Raw genomic sequence first — 19,999 nt, forward strand, 5'->3', positions numbered from 1 at the left:
TGTATTTTACTTTCTGTATACGGTTTGTGTTGCATCATTACTGCCTCTACCCATCAATCCAGAAGGTTCAAGGACTATCTTACAAAGCCAAGTTGATGTGCTTTGCCCAATCCAATCATAGCCCTATGGGATAACTTGACATCTGGACAAAGCATACTCAACCTAATTTTTTGGCAGCAAACTGCCCTACTCCCTCAGTCTTTATGAAGCTCTCCAGCGATGGCAACGTGCAAAAATTACAGTAACAACCAGCAGCCCACTTAAGTAACACTAAAATCACTGGACAACATACATCCAAAACAAAATTATTTGGCCAAGTGCAAAGTAAAGCAGATCGAGATTTCTGAACCTAAAGAGAAAGAACATCTCTCAATGCAGTGTGATTAATCTCTTCTCAGGGATGCTGGGATCACCAGTCTTATTAAAGGATAATGTGCCCCATAACCTTGAACAAAAAGATACTCACAATGTCAATGTCAGAAATAATATACAATTGCATTTACTCCTCTGCCACACATTCCTCTACAGAGGAAATGAAAAGGAAAAGTAATGTGACACTTGTGAAGAGTAATCTAGATGTAAAAACTGAAGAACTCCAATAACTTCAATAATTTCAATAATTCATACAACTTTAAACACTCAAAAATGAACTCTAAACTAACTAGACTAAGGCTGTTACTGTTATGATGAAGGTACTGTGTTATCTGAATTGAAATATAATAAATAGGGGGTTTAATTGATTAATGGGGGCAGCAGTGTGGAGTAGTGGTTAGGGCTCTGGACTCTTGACCGGAGGGTTGTGGGTTCAATCCCCAGTGGGGGACACTGCTGTTGTACCCTTGAGCAAGGTACTTTACCTAGATTGCTCCAGTAAAAAAAAAAAAAAAAAACTATATAAATGGGTAATTGTATGTAAAAATAATGTGATATCTTGTAACAATTGTAAGTCGCCCTGGGTAAGGGCGTCTGCTAAGAAATAATAATGAATGATTCATTGATTAATCACACCTGTGGGCTTTGATCGATTAAAAAATAATTGATTAATTAATTTTGCCTACCTGAGTGCGGAATCAAAAAACGGTGTACGAAAAATAAATCTTTAAAAATGGCAGGGTACAAATGGCAACTGGAAGGTATACACAATATTTCACAATATATCAGGAGTGATTAATCAATTAATGGATTGTAAATCGGATGGTTAATCGATGAACAGAAAGTGCCAAGAGTAAACGTGTGTGGAGAACATCTGTGGGACCAAATCGCCAGTACCATGCACAGGAGACAACCGGCTGGCTGCAGCTGCACAGGAAGAGTGGCGGAACATCCCACAGCAGTCTATCCAGAGACTGATCAGGTCTATGCCTCAACACTGCCAGGATTGTGTTAATGCTCAGGGAGGTCATATCCGATACTAACTTTGTAACGTTTCCATTTTGACCAGGAATTCGGAATATTAAGAGTTAAGACATTTTACAGTCGACTTGAGAAAACAGCAATGTTTACTCTATAATGAATTTCTTTCGTTGTATTCTCCATCATTTAACGATTCATGATTTAATTGTTCAGTGTTTCATTTTCATTGTTATATCCAAAAAGACGTATGTAGAAGTTGCACGTGTTGAATCTGTTGTATGTCTTACTGTGAAATGTGCACACCGATGATAACAATGTTCCCCTTAGTGCAATAATACAGTGTTCATACGTAAGGCTACGATTTTGTCACTGAGGTCACGGAAATCTTGAAAATCGTGAATTGAAAAAAAGTTTGTGAAAATGAATCTTGAAAATGGATATAAAAACAGTTTTGATTAGGCGGTTCCTTTTTTTCCTTTAAAATATGCATTATCATGGACTGAAAATATTATTATTATTATTATTATTATTATTATTATTATTATTATTATTATTATTATTATTTATTTCTTAGCAGACGCCCTTATCCACGGCGACTTACAATTGTTACAAGATATCACATTATTTCACATTATACAGATATCACATTATTTTCTTTTTTACATAAAATTACCCATTTATACAGTTGGGTTTTTACTGGAGCAATCTAGGTAAAGTACCTTGCTCAAGGGTACAGCAGCAGTGTCCCCCACCTGGGATTGAACCCACGACCCTCCGGTCAAGAGTCCAGAGCCCTAACCACTAGAAATCTGCGAGTATCTGTAAATTGTTTGGTTGTTTCACTCAGCATTTGTGTGTAGCTATATGTCGGCGAATGAGATAGCTGAGCGAGCAAGCATGTGAATCAGAGACAGCTAAAATGCAAAAAGAAAATTGTGAGTTACCTGTTTTCTGTAAAGACAGAAGAACAAATGCATCAGACAACAGAAGTTTACCAACTTACAGAGGCTTTCTTTACAACATGCTGTTTGTTTCAGAATCGTTGAAAACTATAAGCCTGGTTCATGCAGTACTTCTGTTGCAGATGAATGCGATACGTCAGGTGCAGACAGCTAAAAGCTGTGCAGCTTCACTATTTGCTGTACGGGACGCATCGTGTCGCATCCCTTTTGACTGCACAAAGTGGTCGCAGCTGTTGTTCATATAAATACAATACTTTAAATACAAACTGCATTCGCGTAATTGGATAAATGTACATTAAGTAGATGTGCTGAGTTTGAACCTCTATATAAGAGGATTAAAAAAAAATCAAAAGCGACGTCGTTGCTCCGTCCTGGCAACCAACAGAGAACCCGAAAGGGATAATTTCAAACACTATTTAGAGAGATGCGGGTATGTGACTGTGAGAGATATTTTAGGTATTTTCGAATGACAGATGAAAGGTTTGATGATCTGTTAAGGCTGTACGCCTTTCCAAAAAAGACACACGTTGCAAGATTTTAAATTACTTTCTGGTTCTTCTGACTTTTCAGAGACCCTTGACTCTGACCAGAAATGATGCCTGTCAGAAGTATGTACTGTAAGTTTTGTAGTCTAAAGTAACATTTAAACTTGTCAAGTAGAACTTGAAAGTAGAATTACATGTACCTGTTCGTCTCATGTATGCAGGATTCTGCCTTTGCTTTAGCCTATTCGTTAAAGAATTAAAGTACAAAAAGCAAAAATCCCGAATTGAAGTTGAGCTTTTATTCAAAATCTATCTGACATGAATCGTTTCAAAGTGCACCAAATCTCAATCCAACATGCAAAATCCCAAACTAAGCTTTTATTCGAAATCAACCCGACATGAAATGTTTGCCATGAAAAGTTCATCCGATCCTCAAGTTTTGTTGTTGTTGTTGTTGTTTTTTTCTTTAAATCAATTTTGCTTTGCCACATGGTTGCTGAACAAGCCAAGAGTGCTTTTTGACAACCTATATTCACGACAGAGATATGCCTGTGTTCTCCTTTTTTCAAACGATCAATATAGTTTCCAGCTTTGTTTCAACATAAAATTATTTTCTTATATTATCTTTTTTTGTTTTTTTGATTTGGGGTCCAGGGGCCAGGTTTGTTATATCCAAAGGTTCGTTATAATGAAGGACGTTATATCGAGGGTGTACTGTATTGAGAGAAGATGCAGTTAAATCTAGGCACCAAAAGTAGGCCGCAACTGTGTCATCTCATTGGTGTTAACACGCTATCATAGTAGTGCTATAATTTCTGAAAAAATATTCACTTGACCCTGTCCTTTTTTATTTTGACTTGGGTTTACAACAATTTCGACCCAATGTACGACATTACATCGAGCCAGACTGGCACTGGCCTACCGCCTCCATGTGCATTTTCAAAATCGAGAAAAGTATAGTACGATGACATCATAAATCTAGAAAAAAAAAGTTCCATTTTGGGTGCCAAAGGTCGTTGTAAACATACCCATTGTGTCTTTTTTTGGTTGTTAATTCCAAGAATCTGATAATCACTGATTTATTAATGTACTTCATGACATCTTCCACATTCTTTAATGGTGTCATGAATGCATCATTCAGCACATCACACATTGCACACGTTCTAAACTATATGAAAACAGGACAGCGGACTCTTTTACCATGTCCCAAAGGTGGTATTTACAGTTATGTCTTGTAGTCGAATAACATACAAAGTTTCAGGCCAAATTATATAATATAGCCTGGTAGATAGGTATTTTAAAATATATTGTGCATTATATTATTGCAGCGCAGCACCTGCATTTGTAGCTACATGACCTATGATTACAAATACATTTCCTCTGCAATACAATTCCCAAAGCAAATCAGAACTCCCTGCTCCACCAATAACCCAGGGGTAAAAAAAAAGCATATAACCATAAACCTTCTACATCAATCAGTGCACTCAAAACCAACAGAAAACATCAGCTTTTAGAGGATTCAAGTGCAGTCTGAATCTATAATGCAATATTAATGCACTGTTGGGAAGCAAAAGAAGAACTCACTTTTTCACCATCGATCCCATCATTCCCTGCAGGTCCCAGTTTTCCCTAGAATAATATTAGAAAAAAACCCTTTAAATACGGATAAACATTTTTTACTGCCTAGTTTATGTTGTTGGTTTAAACAGATATATACACCAGTACTATTGTTGTATGGTTGAATACAGCCTTCCTTTTACAGTACATAATTGCATTGTAAAAAAAATGACAGAATTAGATCATAAAGTAATTTATTTACATGGATTGAACAGAAACCCTGTGATCCCCAGAAGAGGTGTCCTGAGACAAGCGTTGATAAATGAACATACCACTACCACTTAACAGTAGAGGTAGCATGTCATAGTATGTCTACCGTAATTTTATGATTTTATAAAGCTTCGGAAACTAACATTCAAATCCTTTATGTACAGTGCACTAAAGATATTACTATAGTGACACCTCTGGTAAAAAAAAAACAAAAAAAAACAAAAAAAAACTGTCATATCCTTTCATAAAAAAGCAAATTAAAAAAACATAATTAAATGTCAAAAGAAAAAAAATATATACAATATACACTTGCAGGCATGTTTATTTTATTTATTTATTTAATTTTTTTTTTTTTTACTGGGCAGCTTTATATAGCCTCATAAAACAAACATAAATCCGGAAATGGAACACTAAATCCAAAACCAAAACCAGCTATTAATGGTTCTAATAAATCCATGTATTTCTAACACTTTATTGTTAGTGGAGTCTCCAGAAGTCAGCGGGAGGCACTGCACTGGTGTTGGTCTTATGTTTCATTACCCTGACGGGCTGATAAAGGCCATACATCCTGATCTATTTCAGGCTGAGGGTTGTGTGTCTCTTGCTAACCACTGTAACTTGCCTACAGTTATGACATATCTATGGAAAATCAAAGCCCACCTGGTGCAGTCGTCACATTTAAATTGTTTTGGTGTCTGATGTGCTTTGGATAATAATCACAAAATAGGTCAAATGGCAGAGTGCCTTAAGTCCACTGAAAATCGATGCAGAATAATACCAAGTTAAAACAAAATCTAGACTGGAATAGTCCTTTAGTGGCATATTTTGCCAGGTCTGATTGTGTATAGCTTAATTTAGTTTTTTCAGGGTAGAAATAAAAAGATATAGGGTCCATTATGAAAACAGACCGCCACCTCCACCTCCCCCGGCCCCACCCCAAGCCAAGCCCCGTGTCTTACCTGTGGCCCTGCCTGACCTATTATCCCAGGATCACCAGCAGACCCTTTGTCACCCTAAAAAGAAAGATAGTTATGTTACAATTGGTAGGCAGCAACATCAGAGATGAATCAACACTTCACAGTAGCACTGCCTCTCCTCTTTATCATGGTGCTTAAATCAAAGGCTATGAAGCCAAAATAAGGACTTCTTAACGATTTTTATTTCCAGATTTTTTATGAGCCTATCGAGTTAAATATATATCTATACAATTTTAAATTATGCTGCTCTAAACCACATTGTGCTTATAAGACGTAGATGCATTTAAGATAATTACATTTAATCTAGCCACTTAGGTCATTTATATAATATAAGGAACTTCATTTAATAGATTGATGAATCCTTAACAACACTGTGACATAATTGACGTAATTATTATTAGAATTACACCAAGATTGTGACATAGTAGTATAGCTATGACCAAATATTTTGCATCACCCTATAAAATTAACAAATTTTGCTTCACAAAGTTCAATGAAACCTACTGAACAATGTCACATTAACCAATTGAATTACATACCGCTTTGCAGTTTTCCATATACTTAAAGGAAAACTGACAAAAACTGAAAAATGTGAAATTTCGAAATCTAACATGAAATACTGTATTCCGGTAGACTTCTGCAATATCATTTTGTAGTTTCCTTTATGACATGATGTTAAATAATATATATATATATATATATATATATATATATATATATATATATATATATATATATATATATATATATATTATTTATGTCTCAATCCTACAATTCTAGGTGATACAAAACCTTTGGCCATAGCTGTAGTCTGTGACACAGTGATCGTTGTTTTCCCGATTACAGTAGAAGTCTCGTTTACAGATGCTCTTTCTTGTCAGGCAGCTGTTATCATGCCTGGCCCTTTTGGCAATGCAAACAGCCTGCCGGTCTCTCAGCCAACGCTACTATGCTGTAATAAAAGCACAGGTACCTCTCTAGCTCTTTCTCATGACATTGTTACGCAATGTGCTACTTTATTTCCTAACAGTTGTAAATAAAGTGGTCACACAATTTAGGAATACAAAGCTTTGTTAGATAACAAGTCCAAGAACTCGTTAAAAAAAAGTTTCAATTTCAAAATGCTTGATATGTCTTCAGCTGATGAATAATTTAATCCATTTTTTTATCTGTTATTTGAACACTGGGATTAATAATTATAAAGGAGAATGTCAATCTTTGAAAGGGTTGTCATTTTTTAAACTTCAGAAAGTTCTTCTTCAATTAGTCTCTTTGATATTCAACCTGATTTTGGAGCGAGAAACCCTGCGTAAACATGCAGTTCTTGTGGGATTTTGAAACACAGCCTGTCGCAATTACCGGTAGAGAATTAACGAACGGTGTCAAGCCAGTATATCCAAATTAACTGAAGCCAGTTGATGAGGTTCTAGCATTATTATAACCTTGCCATGTATCACTGTTGCATGAACAAAAAAATAAATTATAATTGGCATTGTCATACAATTTTAATACATACAACAGACAGTCAGACAGATAGAACGACAGACAAACTTGTACTAAAGAAGGTTCTTAGTGTTGAACGAAAAAAGTATATTTGTATTAGTTACACTATGCTTCCACTATGTTATGTGGTCTCTACACCTTTAAATTACAGATTTGAATGCATGCACATTTGTATTAGACTATTAGGATTCCCCTATATGCATTGGGGTTGACCTTTATACAGGGGATATAGGAACTGAGAAAAGTAAGTGAAGCTTGTAAGCAAGTAAATAGCTGTACTGTCACTTTTGCTCTGTACACCTAACCAACTTATTGAGTATCAACAATTAGCACACAACCCTTACATTAACAAGTTTCATCAAATTTACAAGAGTTTCTCTACAAATGTGACATCCAGGCACACAGGACCTCTTTCTAACCCCAAATTAATAAAATACAAGAACAGTATATGTATTATTAATTCCTATTTAAAATATTTCTACCCTTGTAACATAATAGCCTACAAAAGCATTTATTTTTTTTAAATAACTGTACCAGTATTATGGCTCATAACGATATGTTACGGAAGTAACCCTGGTTCCCTGAAAGAGAAGATGACCAACAACGATACTTTTGGGATATGCCTGCTGCAGGCCAGGTATTTACTGAATATAAATGTCAGAGCTGCTGATAGGCCCCTCCGGGGAGTGACATCCTCAGTCCCGCCTACCGAGGGAATAAGCAGTCACTCAGCGGAGATCACGTTCTCTTTTGCATCAAACCCGCGATGCGATCTCGCAAGGTTTGTTGGTCATCTTCTCTTTCAGGGAAGCGGGCTACATCCGTAACCTATCATTCCCTTTTAATTTGAAGACGACCAACAACAATACTTTTGGGAAGGTATATCAAAGCCGTCGCGAGGGAGCGTGAGCAGAGACAGCAGACAAGGGACATCTCGCTACCGCCAAACTAATGTTTGTGGTGTGAGCGTGCAACCTCATGGACCCTTGTGCCTAATGAAGGCACTGAGGAATCCCCAGGGTCCTTTCACCATGACAGACAAAGAGCTGGTCAGACTGACGCATCACTCTCGTCCTATCCAAATACCCTCTCAATGTCCGAACTGGGCAGAGGGAGTTCAATCTCCAATCCTCCTCCGAAGAAAAAGGAGGGGAATGGAAAGCCTCTAATTCCACCAATTGGTTTAAGTGGAAAGCCATAACTACCTTAGGGAGGAAAGTGGGGTTCGTGCATTACGATTCCCTGTTTCCATCATCCCAAATATGCATACAGGCACTGTGCACTGATAGAAAATACCTCCACTTGTAGGCGTACAACTACCTTGTGGAGGGGGCCTTAGCGATGTAGGCTGTTGAAAGAAAGATTGTTATTTTTTTAATTTTTTAATGGAGCATAGTTGCGCAGCGTTTATAACTCAGTCTTCAGACGAGTTTCTGATTCCAGGGAAGTGGCAAGCCAACTTACACCAATAAATTGCAGGGGAACTACCAGAAAACCTGTAGTGAGAGCTCTTTCACACAGACTCAATCACCCAACTGGAGACATTAGTTCATACCTACCTTACCTACCTGATTGTGAGAAGTAGAAGAGAACGTGATCTCCACGGAATTATTACTTATTCCCTCGGTAGGCGGGACCGAGGACGTCACTCCACGGATGGGCCTATCGGCAGCTCTGACATAAAATGCTCAGTAAATACCTGACCTGTGGCAGGCATATCCCAAAAGTATTATTGTTGGTCGCCTTCGAATTGAAAGGGAACTAGACAGTTTGGATTTCAGTTTTTAAGATGTGTGCACATATCTTTTCATAATTCATTGCTTGCCTCTTCAACTTTTCTACCTCATTAAGATGTATGAACCTTATGGGTCAAACTCGTTCTTTGCAAGAGACAGTATTAAAGGTTCATCCACATTTGCCTAAAATTCAATTTTGAATTAATCTTCATCGATATTATTATAATTAACATTTAAAGGTACTTGATCACATTGTGAGGTTACCCAGCTGACAAAGGTTTCAGTGCAGTATTATGCAAAATATTTACTTATCTACCTATACATTATCTATCATACCAATAAAATGACACTTACAGCCTGCAGCAGCCTTTTGTCAAAAAATGCTGGATGTCCGACACTTATGAATATTGATCATATAACTTTAAAAGGCTGGATAAATGTATACAAATTGAGACCACAGTCTACTATTGATGGTTGTCACAATTTAAGGCTGGACACATGTTCCAAGGAGATGCAAGGAGTCTGGTTTTTTTTTCGTATTACTTAGGGAAAAGAGAAATGTAGTAACTTAATGCATGCAGACTCATCTTGTTAACAGCTGCAACAACTAGCACAATGCAATTTTCAGCAGGGAAGCTTGCACAGGTGTAGAAGTTGAGAGTAACAACCACTCTCTCACTTGTAGTCTCACATTGATGATACAAAAAGCCCTTGTGGGATTTTGAACCAAGGCTAGTTGAAATGTTGGAAACCAAGTGACATGAATGACAACCCATTGTTTAAGCCCTTGCCATTTTACTTTTAGCCAAAATTAATAAATATAATACATTTTTATTTACCTTCATACCAGGGTTTCCTGGATGTCCATCTTCACCTGTTTCTCCCTGTAATTAAACCAAAACAATGAAAACAATAATACAACCAAATAGATTTGTGAGGCTGGAGCATTTTTGCACTACAGCTGTTACTAGGTCACTGTATAACAGGGCCTAACAGCTGGAGCTCTGGGTACAATTACCTGGTCACCTGAAAATATAAAACGCATGCTGTACTTGACTTGTTATTCCAGATACAACTTTTACAGACGCTGGAACACCAAGATGCTTGCTTCTTTGTGTGTTAATACCAAAGTTTGTATAGAAATATCTACTGCTAGCACATTTTAATGCAGCTAATAGAAGAAACTGATACTGATAATTTTAGCTTCATTGGGTTTTTATTGTATTCATCACTTGACATTTTCAAACAAAAACAAAAGTTTGATAGATGTACTACATATTACAATTTAAAAAATGGTGGGCTCCGTTGTATAAGTACAGACAGGTATGACATTTAGGGGTAGATGTACTAAGATGGGCCAGTCGCAGCACAAACATACAGCAATTTGCATTTTCGTTAAGACAATTCACAAAGTGCACATTTTGTTTTATGTACTAAGAAAAAATATTTTAATGAAGAGAGTCGCAATATACTAATTTAAATATTATTTGCGTCATCTTAGCGAGATCTCTAGCGAGAGTTGTGCGACTTTTTTTCAAATAATAATAGCGGCAGTTGAGTTTGCAGCAGCAGAGGGTGCCCGAAAGATACCATCTATACATGCAAGGGTACAAGAATCAAAAAAACATTATTTTTGTTAAATGTAAACGTCATCTGTACAATGCAATCTGTTCCGTCTTCATTTTACCTATTTTAATACTGTTATATATATATATATATATATATATATATATATATAAATGAAAGGCAGTTTAATGCCATCAGATTCTATAGTGGGGCCCCAACCTTCACCCCCAAAAAGCTTTTCATAATCATACAGTAGACCCTCGCTAAACTGGACATGTTTGTCCGACATAAGGAGGTGTCGGCTTTAAAAACAATACAATAAAATCAAACACACATGTGTTTTGGGTAGGCTACACATTACATTATGTAAAAATATAAATCTGTACAGTAGGCTTATACAGTATACAGTACAGTAGTAAAATCAAATGAATACCTAGAGCACTTTTTTTTTGTACTTTAGCCTACTGGTAAGACAAAATAAATCATGCTGCTGCATTGTACACATTGGTGTACAATGCGAATAAAAGATTATTTTAAATTGAAATAATTTTAGGGTTTTTTATTTTATTTTAATTATTATGATTTTTAACTTGGTCTATTTAGTAGCCTAGACTATTAACACACAATAGATCATGGTCCTATACAGATGGCACATGTGTGCAGTCTATTGCGCCTAACACGCTGGGAAAACCAGAAATGTCACAGAAATTTGTTTTCAAGTCTTGTAAGTACACCCTGACTTCAGTGAAAATTAGGTACTTGGGTGTTCGTCTCAAAAATGCATTGAGCACAACTGGCAACACACGAGAAAAAAGCGGACTGGGAAATGCCAGCAACAATTGCGACTGTTTAAAACATGCTTTCAAAAGTTCTTAACAAATTGATGTGATTTTAAGTGTCACTATTGCTTTAGTACATCTCATTACAATATTTTTGATCCTTCATTTCTACCCTGTTTTGCGAATTTCTGCAGCAACGCCCAGAATTACATATTCATTTAAGGCTAAAGCGCAAATAGGAACTGTGGCTGCAAAGCATTTGTTAAAATGATGCTAACAGCGCTGCTTTTGTTTAGTACATTTCACGCTACACTTCCTTCTGGTTTGCATGTGGCTTGCAACGACTGCGACAGACGCAACAGTACATCTACCCCTTAATCTGCATGAACAAAAATAGCCTCCAGTTCTGGATATACATTTTTTATGAGCTCTCTATTGTCCAAGTAACCTGGTATGTTACAGACATATCTTCTCTGTCTAATCCCTTTTTTTATCTCCTTCTGAACGTTAATTGCTTTTTTATATTTTACTTGTGGAGGTCTTTGCAGGAGTGAAGAAATATGATGCTGCTAAGATTTATAATAATAATAATAATAATAATAATGTGACATTGTATCTTCTTAGCTATTAAACGCCAATTTGCCACTTTTTTTTAGAAAGACAATCAGTTTACACTTACATTTTATTAAATTGTTCATCAAAATATAAAATCATAACAGAGGTTTCTGGATTAACAAAATCTCTTTTCAGGCAATATACAATTTTTCAATGATTTATATATTTTACAGTAATATGCTCTAAACATTTTTTGACCCCTCCACAGCATACATTACCAGCAGAGTCAGAAACCATGTAAACTGAAATACAGTAAACTAAAATAAAAATAAACCACAAAGCAGCATGCTGTCTGAGGTCCACAGTACAATTATAGATTTTGTGAAAAGATATGATTCCCTTTGGAGATTAAAAACAAAAAAAACACAGTATAATATTGATTTGAATAGAATCAGTCATCACCATAGTTAGTCCTCTTTTATTGTACTAGTATAATTCAGTACTATATTATATTCTATTCCACACTTTGAAAGCTGGTAGATGTTTAATAACTCTAAACAACTAGTTTAATGAAGGTTGGATCAGTGGTATTTAAGATCTAGACGTCATTATGTAAGCAAATAGGGTGTTAGTATTAAGGTACAAAATATTAAATGACTGATTTGCTGTATTACTTATGCAGTAAATATTATGCTCAACAATGTTAACACCATTTTTCATCAAATTTTTTTTGATAAGTAGTCAGAACAGATAATTAATATATATATATTATATACTGTCTGTAAAATACTGTAAAACCTCCCCTTTTCTGTCCATCTACCCAATGACAAATGCTCTTCTAAGACCAGGTCATTACTACTCCCTGCCCTCCATTTGTGGACACCCTAACCACTGTGGTGTATGTACCCTTTTAGTTACTATGCCTATTCTTGCTGGAAAAATTCTGCCAAGGGATAGCAACAGAGCATAATCTCTGCCTGAATTTAAAATGTAAGGCTTTCCGGTTCAAGTCTGTCTGTTTTACTAATAATTGAATTTACTCATATTCTTTTATTAGACTGGATGTGTTTTAAATATTGTATTCCTGTACATTGTTTCTAGAATGTGTGATGAATCATTAGCTCACTGCAGAAGACACTACATTAATGCAACTTGTTGTTTTATTAATACATATCAGCCTGTAAAACATGTTTGGTTCGCCAAGGTCTATCCTGTATGATTGAAGTGTATTCAACTGTAAACACTTATTTTGATATGTTAACCTCCATGAAGATATTACTTGTTGCATTTCGAAGCAAGGCTGTGTTTCAAATTGACTCCTTCAAAGGCTCTCTATAAGTGTAAGTGGTACACTCAATTTAATTAAAAAGCTTTGTGTCAGTAAATGTCAAAACAAGTGTTTCAGATATAACATTTTATAATACCCTGGTATTGTTTTCCTCCACTTTCAGATTGTTTGAAAGTATAAATCTAATTTTAGCTTGACTGCAAATCAATACTGTCCACTGTTGGTAGCACACCAGTGTTCAGAATGTATACGGGCCAATCCAATTATTATATGGAACACTTAATCAATAAAGTCTGCTAGGAAATGTTAAATATGCCCCCACACAACATCGCTGCTACAAGTCTGACAGCATCACTGTTTTCAAGTAATAAATTGGCAGAATTGAATCTAAGTTGATTAAAATGGAGATGAAATGCTTCTGTCACCTCTCAGGCAGACTACAGTAAGACTCATGGCTCGCAGAAATATTCATGCTTTACTTAAAATGTGTCTAATTACATCTGAAAGTCAAATTCCACAAGCGTTTCATTAAAACATACATGAAATAGGATAACTTGCTCTCACAATAAATTGTCATACTGCTTTGGTTTATTAAGTAAAGAGAGGGAAGGTAATTGAACAACCACATCCCTAGTCTGACAATATTGGCCAATTAATTGGTTCTGGTATTACAAGCAGCATGGATTTTATACCATCTCTACTTTTCAGTTGAGCTTATTTTGGTCTTCATAAAATGTACGCAGTGCTAATCAAAGAAATGAAAGGGATTCCATGGGTTATTTTTATGTCTGTTCAGAAACTAAGATCTAGACCTCCAACATTGGGCTTCAATATATGGACGGAGGCAGTTGTAGGGCTACTGAAATGTGTTACTGTAGCTCTAGAGATTGATGACTTTGCAGATCATATTTAATTTATAATTTATCTCCTGCAAGAGGCTTCTTTATATAGACATTATTCAGAAGGCTGGGCTGTCTGCATTAATGTTACTGTCTGAACAACAGAACCCTAATCATAGGGCATATTGCTTAGAAGCTGACCATCTAGAAGTTAGCTACCAGGAAATTAAGCTGATTATCAGACATGTAATGTGATTATTTATAAATCGCTAGTCCATATATTATAATTATGGCATAGAGCAGATGCGGAGTGCTGTCAGCTACAAAATGTTTGATTTTTTTCTTTACTGGGTCATTCTTTGTAATCTATTTTATTTCACAGGTAGATTGCATATCAAAACTCATTTTAAAGTGTAATTCCATTACTTGACATATTGTTTTCTCTATTGTGAAACTGTAGGACTTGAATGATAGAAAACAACACTTAATAACATTTAATCTGGCATAATTCCCAAACACTGAAAATGAAGAAGGCATGCAGTTACAGTACTTTTGACAAATGTCTTTATTCTAGGACCACACATAACTAAACACAAAACTGACCACTAATTGACCATCTGGTGGTAATCGCATGTGCCAACACCTGTTCACCCTAATGGGTTCCAGTCATTCCAATCCTGGTATTCCTGTCTCCAGGCTCACACGCATGATATCCAAACAGTAAGTAATGTGTGTATTTTTGAGTTTAAAAGTAAATAAGACAACTTAGTTTGGTCCTAATTTAATGTAGTATTTCAACGATAACGGTATTTAGATCAACTACATTTTTTTTTTACAATTGTGTTTGTGTAACTGCAGTGATAGACTACGCCATCATTCCTGAACAATGCATGATCTCTTGTGTCAAAGCATTAAGCTGAGGTTGAACTGCAATGGCTTTTTAATGTGAGTCAATCAGTTTCAAAATTCAAATGTCATCCGCTTAAGTTGTTTTCCCTACCGTGTCCCCCTTGTCCCCTTTCTGACCAGGTTGTCCTGATACCCCTGGTAAGCCTTGCTCACCCTAGAAGAAAAAAAAAAAAAAAGGTTTTATTTTTAGAAGCATGCAATTATCAACACATATAGCAAACCTAATTCAAATTCAGTTTTAGTTTTTAAATAAAATACAAATATTATTTCAGTAAAAGTATGTGACGAAAAGGGAATCAAATTAGTATTATCTTTTTAACAAGTTAGGTAGTAGCATGCAACCCAGCAACATGTTTTATTGATCCCTGTAACAGGGGACTCACTACACGTGATGGAAGTACTTGAAATTAATGATTAGATGATGATTGAATGATCTGGATGACGTGGAGGCGTGTTTGCGGATTGATTGACAGGAGACAGAGACTAGAAGGTTGGGATTGACACGCAAAAGCGGGTCGGGTTCGGGTCGAAATGTGAACTTTTTCGCGGTTTGCGGTTCAGGTAAAAAAAAAATGAAATTTTCGGGTCTGAATTTGAATCACAAAAACATTTTCTGTCATTTCAGCGTACTCGTCTGTAACCCTTTCCCAAATAACATATTAGAAGGTAAAAGTACCGGTATTTCCTGCACTAAATCAGGAGAAGATTAGGGAGGAGTCAGCTGACTAAGCAGTGTTCTCCAAGAGTATATAGATGCATAACGAAGGCTCGCACAGCGTAGCTCTCGCAGGGAGCTCACACAGGGTAGTGCTGCGTGTGCAACTCGTAATTTACGTCGTGCTTCATTCATCCTCAACACTCCTACCATGTGACCAAAAACAGGGTGTGGGAGGGGAAGAACACTGAACATAGTGATTACCCTGTGAGAATTAATTGGTGATCCACGGCCAATACCCCACGAACCTTAGGTTTAGGGCTAGGTTATTGTTATGAAATAAACTTAGTTTTAGTACCTAAATTCATCACCCTTATCATGAGATCGGGCTGTAGCATATAATGATGATGTCTATTACGAGTTGCGCACACAGCACTACCCTCTGTGAGCTGCCTGTGAGAGCTACGCTGTGCGAATCTGCGTTCTGCAGCAATACCCCTCTCGTGTTCTCGCTTGTTTGATACATCACAAGATCCTTTTATCACATCTGCTTGGTGACATTAAAAATGTCTGTGGACGAGGTGAAACAAAAGATTGCGCAGGGTTTACATCATGTAGTGAATAATAGTTCAAGAGGTATATCAGAAGAGTGGAATTCTTTTGGAATCACAGCGAATGAAAATAATGAACATGTTACTGGATTCGTTGCTTGTAAAACCTGTCATTATGTTTCTGTGTACGACAGCCACAAAACTGGTACATCTCTGTGAAAGCACAGGTGTAGCTCTCTTTCAACTGGTGGCATGAAAGGAATAGGTATTTTATAGTAAAGTAAGTAGAGATAGTTAATGTTACAAATGTTAAAATATATCCAGACCACTAGAGAAAGCTACCACGCTGTACAGCCTATTGTATAAACTCAATCTGTGGAAAAAGGTAGAGATATGCGTGTGTGAATGTGAGAGCGTGAGAGAGTCAGTTGAAGCAGGCAGTAGGTAAAGGACAGGTTCGGGTTGCAGGTCTTATTAAAGCGGGTCGGGTCGGGTTGCAGGTAAGAAGACGGTGTTGCAGAGGGTTGCGGGTTCGGATCGGGTCCTGTAGTAGCAGGTCCGGGTCGGAAGCGGGTCGTAAAAATCGGACCCGCGCAGGACTCTAACCTATGGCCCGGCATACAAAAGGCAAAATAAACACTATAAAAAAACTATCAAATAGTAAAGACGGCTCGTGCTACTCCACCAACAAATAGAGGTCCTGCTTACACACCTGTCTGGGTATATACTATACTGGGTAGGATCTACTATCCCGAAACTAACTCCCTGTTCCTTGGGTAGTTCACCCAATTCCAACCTTGGATATACATATGATAGTTGGTGCGTTGCAGCTATCTTCTTACGGAACAAACTCTGACCACTTCCCGACCTCAGAATATACATACAATTGCCGTTAAGAGGTGATTGCTTCGTTTCCTGAACCCAGTCGTTGTGCAGCACAGACAGACCGATGCTTCAGCAACAGCAGTGCTCTGACCCCTGTGGCTTATAGCAGCCTTGATCTGTATAATCGGGACCCTTTTATTCCTGGCGCTCTGCTGCACCACGCACACCTGCTGATTAGGAGCTCGCAGCTGGTAAGCACACACACTCTGCTCGTTCTCGCAACTAAACATAGCAGACAGGCTGCTACACACAGATCAGGTTCCCCATTAAAACCAACCCCATACTTATTTACACAATCACAACACTCGTATTTACAATAAACAATTACAGAAGCCCCCTCCTTATGTGCATGGCACCAGCCCTGCTACAATCCCATAAATTGTTTATCTAAAATAAACAGTTTATGGGATTAAACCCAAATGCAATACTAAAGGTCTAAGGGAGGCTATGAGTCTCTGATTTGTTTTGAGCAGACTGGTGAAAACAAAGAGAATTGACAACATTTAGTTTTGTTCATCAGCCATGAACAATAAAAACATGTCACTTTTTGATGTCTTTATTATCACTGGTAGTAATAATATTTAGTAGTATTTCTAAAGAATTTTAACTTGTATTTCATTACACAAATAAGATGCCTTGCATTTTTATTTTAATGAGCGAAAAAATACAAATATGCATTTCTGTTCACTGTTACAAATGTATTAAAATGTCATTTGTATTAAAAAATGCAGAAATATAATGGATACATTCTTTTGCATGCAGTATTAGTTCAGGGATTTAAGATTTTGAATTTGAATACAGAGCACATGATACACTCAGAACAAACTGTACTTTATTTTTATTACATTATCTAACTAGAACAAGTGAGGACATGCATGCACACAATGTTGCAGAGGAACCCTCAGTCCCTTGTACCTTGTCTGCAGAACATTGGCATCTGTCAGTTGTTTGCTGGGCAGGCTGTGAAAGCATTCTAGGGAGGTGACTGGTAACCAGGGAAGGAATTGTGGCAGTGAGCACTTCCTTTGGTGGGCACTGAAAAACATGTTTCAATCCAACTATTACAATAGCTGTAAAGCAGAATGCAATAATACACCACTGTACTGCTGACAACTTACAGCTATAACTAAAAGACAACATTTCAGTGCCTGAAAATCTATTTTTTTAAAAAGAAAAATGACATCTGTCCGCCATAAGTTCCCCGACGTGTAAATGAGAGGGGAGGAGGGGGCACATTACCCAGGTCAAGCTGTACAATAACACATTTTCTCAAACAGTTGGGTTGCACCAGTCCTGCTTTTTAACTTAATTAATGTGGATTAATTAATGAGCACACATTTACCTCTTTGTTAATTATTTTATACCACCTTAGACCTAACTTAAAATCCAACTAGACTGTCTCATGAGAAATGATAAAATCTTACCGACATATCCAATATGAAAACCTTGTACAGTATAATAATATATGATAACTAGCCATACTTAAGTAACATTCAAAACCAAACCACTGTTAAAACGTCCACAATATAGTGGTAAAAAATAACCAGGGACAGCTACCAAATGTACTGATTTCTTTATTTAAATCAGTTGTTTAAATCAGTTATTTAAATCATATTGCATATGTAGCAATGACATCAAGGGTGTTTTCATGGTTTGCTGTCAAAGTTAGGTCTTCCAGTCATCTCTGAACACACACACTCTTGCACACACGCATGACATTCGCACCTGTTTTCCACTGCATCTTTGTAATTGACCTTTGACAGAAATCAGTTATGTCCTTTTCATCAGTCAGGCCTTTTAAATAAAAATTCCCAGTATCAGCATGACACACTCATCACTAAAATCTCTTACCGTAGCACCTTCTATTTCACAGCAGTTTTCCAGTTCAGCCATTTTCGAATCACAGTAAATTGTTATTTGCTGAAGTTCAATCTGGAAGACAAAGTACAAATTCAAATATTCAAATGCTACATTATTCTGTATGAAAGCTTATGAAAATATTGTATTTATGAACACATTTTCCCAATTTTTTCTATTAGATCCAGTGTTACTTTTACACATATTCACTGTAGAAAATCCTCATTCTATAACTATTCCAGTTTGGTCAATACTCACATCAACTGGCCTACCGTCTTCAATCCGAGTCGTAATTAGGGTTCTGCCTCCAGCGTCAATTGAGTCCTTCTCATCAGTCAGCCTGCTTTCAATAAGATTACAGTCCATGTAAAGGGTAACTATTTTGGACTGGACGCTGAGTCCCAACTTGTGCCACTGCCGGTCGAACAGAGAGTGAAGAGCTCGACTCTTGAAGGTGTAATGGTGAGTGTTCTTCAGGAGACCCATTGCTGTAAATTCTAACATCTTTTTACTTCCATCTACAACAATAGATACCTATGGGAAAGGACTGAAATTAAAGAACAGTGATCGCATGCACAAGAAGCAACTGAGTATGAAACGACAGTCTCCTGGAGCAAACTAGTTAATAATAACATTCTTTTAGTAACAGTCCTTGACATCTCAGGAAACTCAAAAAAGAAATTGCTAAGAACACAGAACTATATATATATTTACGGCTGACAGAGGATTTTTGACCACATCACCATTCACAGTCTAGTCTATAGTATAACTTTTAAAAAATGACCATATGGAATTTCCATAACTTAACATGGTTTCTTAAAATAGAAAAAAGGTATTTCCCACCTGTGGGCTGCCATTCTTATCAGCAATTTGCCAGAGGTACCAACGTTCTTTTTTAGTGGTTCTTCTCAGTCGGAATGTTGCTACGAGAGAATACTCATTTGGAAGTCCATTAGGAAAAACCAACCTAAAAAAAAAAAGTTTATTTGGTATCTCACAACAACAACAAACTGACATCTATAATTCAATGCTTTATTTGCTGGACTTCCATCACGTTTACAGCTTGTTCAAAATGCAACAGCCAGGGTTCTGACTAGAACGAAAAAACGGTCTCATATAACTCCTGTGCTGGCTTCATTGCACTGGATTCCAATATATTTTAGAATTTATTTTAAAATCTTACTATTAACATATAAAGCACTAAATGGCTTAGCACCAGAGTACCTAAGAGAGATTTTGTCCCCATATAAACCGCTGCGCACTTTAAGGTCA

At 36.7% G+C, this 19,999-nt stretch overlaps 1 protein-coding gene across 1 annotated transcript in view; it reads right to left on the reverse strand.

Moving 5' to 3' along the window:
* The window catches only part of LOC117410981 (collagen alpha-1(XIX) chain-like), a 111,550-nt gene that overhangs the window by 78,934 nt on the left and 12,617 nt on the right, over positions 1 to 19,999 (reverse strand). The window contains exons 5-12 of the mRNA XM_034017967.3: positions 19,571 to 19,694; positions 18,986 to 19,261; positions 18,722 to 18,802; positions 17,786 to 17,905; positions 14,871 to 14,933; positions 9,683 to 9,727; positions 5,587 to 5,640; positions 4,385 to 4,429 (exon numbers count right to left, since the gene is read on the reverse strand). Of these exons, the coding sequence (XP_033873858.2) occupies positions 4,385 to 4,429; positions 5,587 to 5,640; positions 9,683 to 9,727; positions 14,871 to 14,933; positions 17,786 to 17,905; positions 18,722 to 18,802; positions 18,986 to 19,261; positions 19,571 to 19,694 (808 nt within the window). The remainder of the gene's footprint in view (positions 1 to 4,384; positions 4,430 to 5,586; positions 5,641 to 9,682; positions 9,728 to 14,870; positions 14,934 to 17,785; positions 17,906 to 18,721; positions 18,803 to 18,985; positions 19,262 to 19,570; positions 19,695 to 19,999) is intronic.

The sequence above is a fragment of the Acipenser ruthenus genome, chromosome 6 (genome assembly GCF_902713425.1).
Source record: "Acipenser ruthenus chromosome 6, fAciRut3.2 maternal haplotype, whole genome shotgun sequence".
Lineage (NCBI taxonomy): Eukaryota > Metazoa > Chordata > Actinopteri > Acipenseriformes > Acipenseridae > Acipenser > Acipenser ruthenus.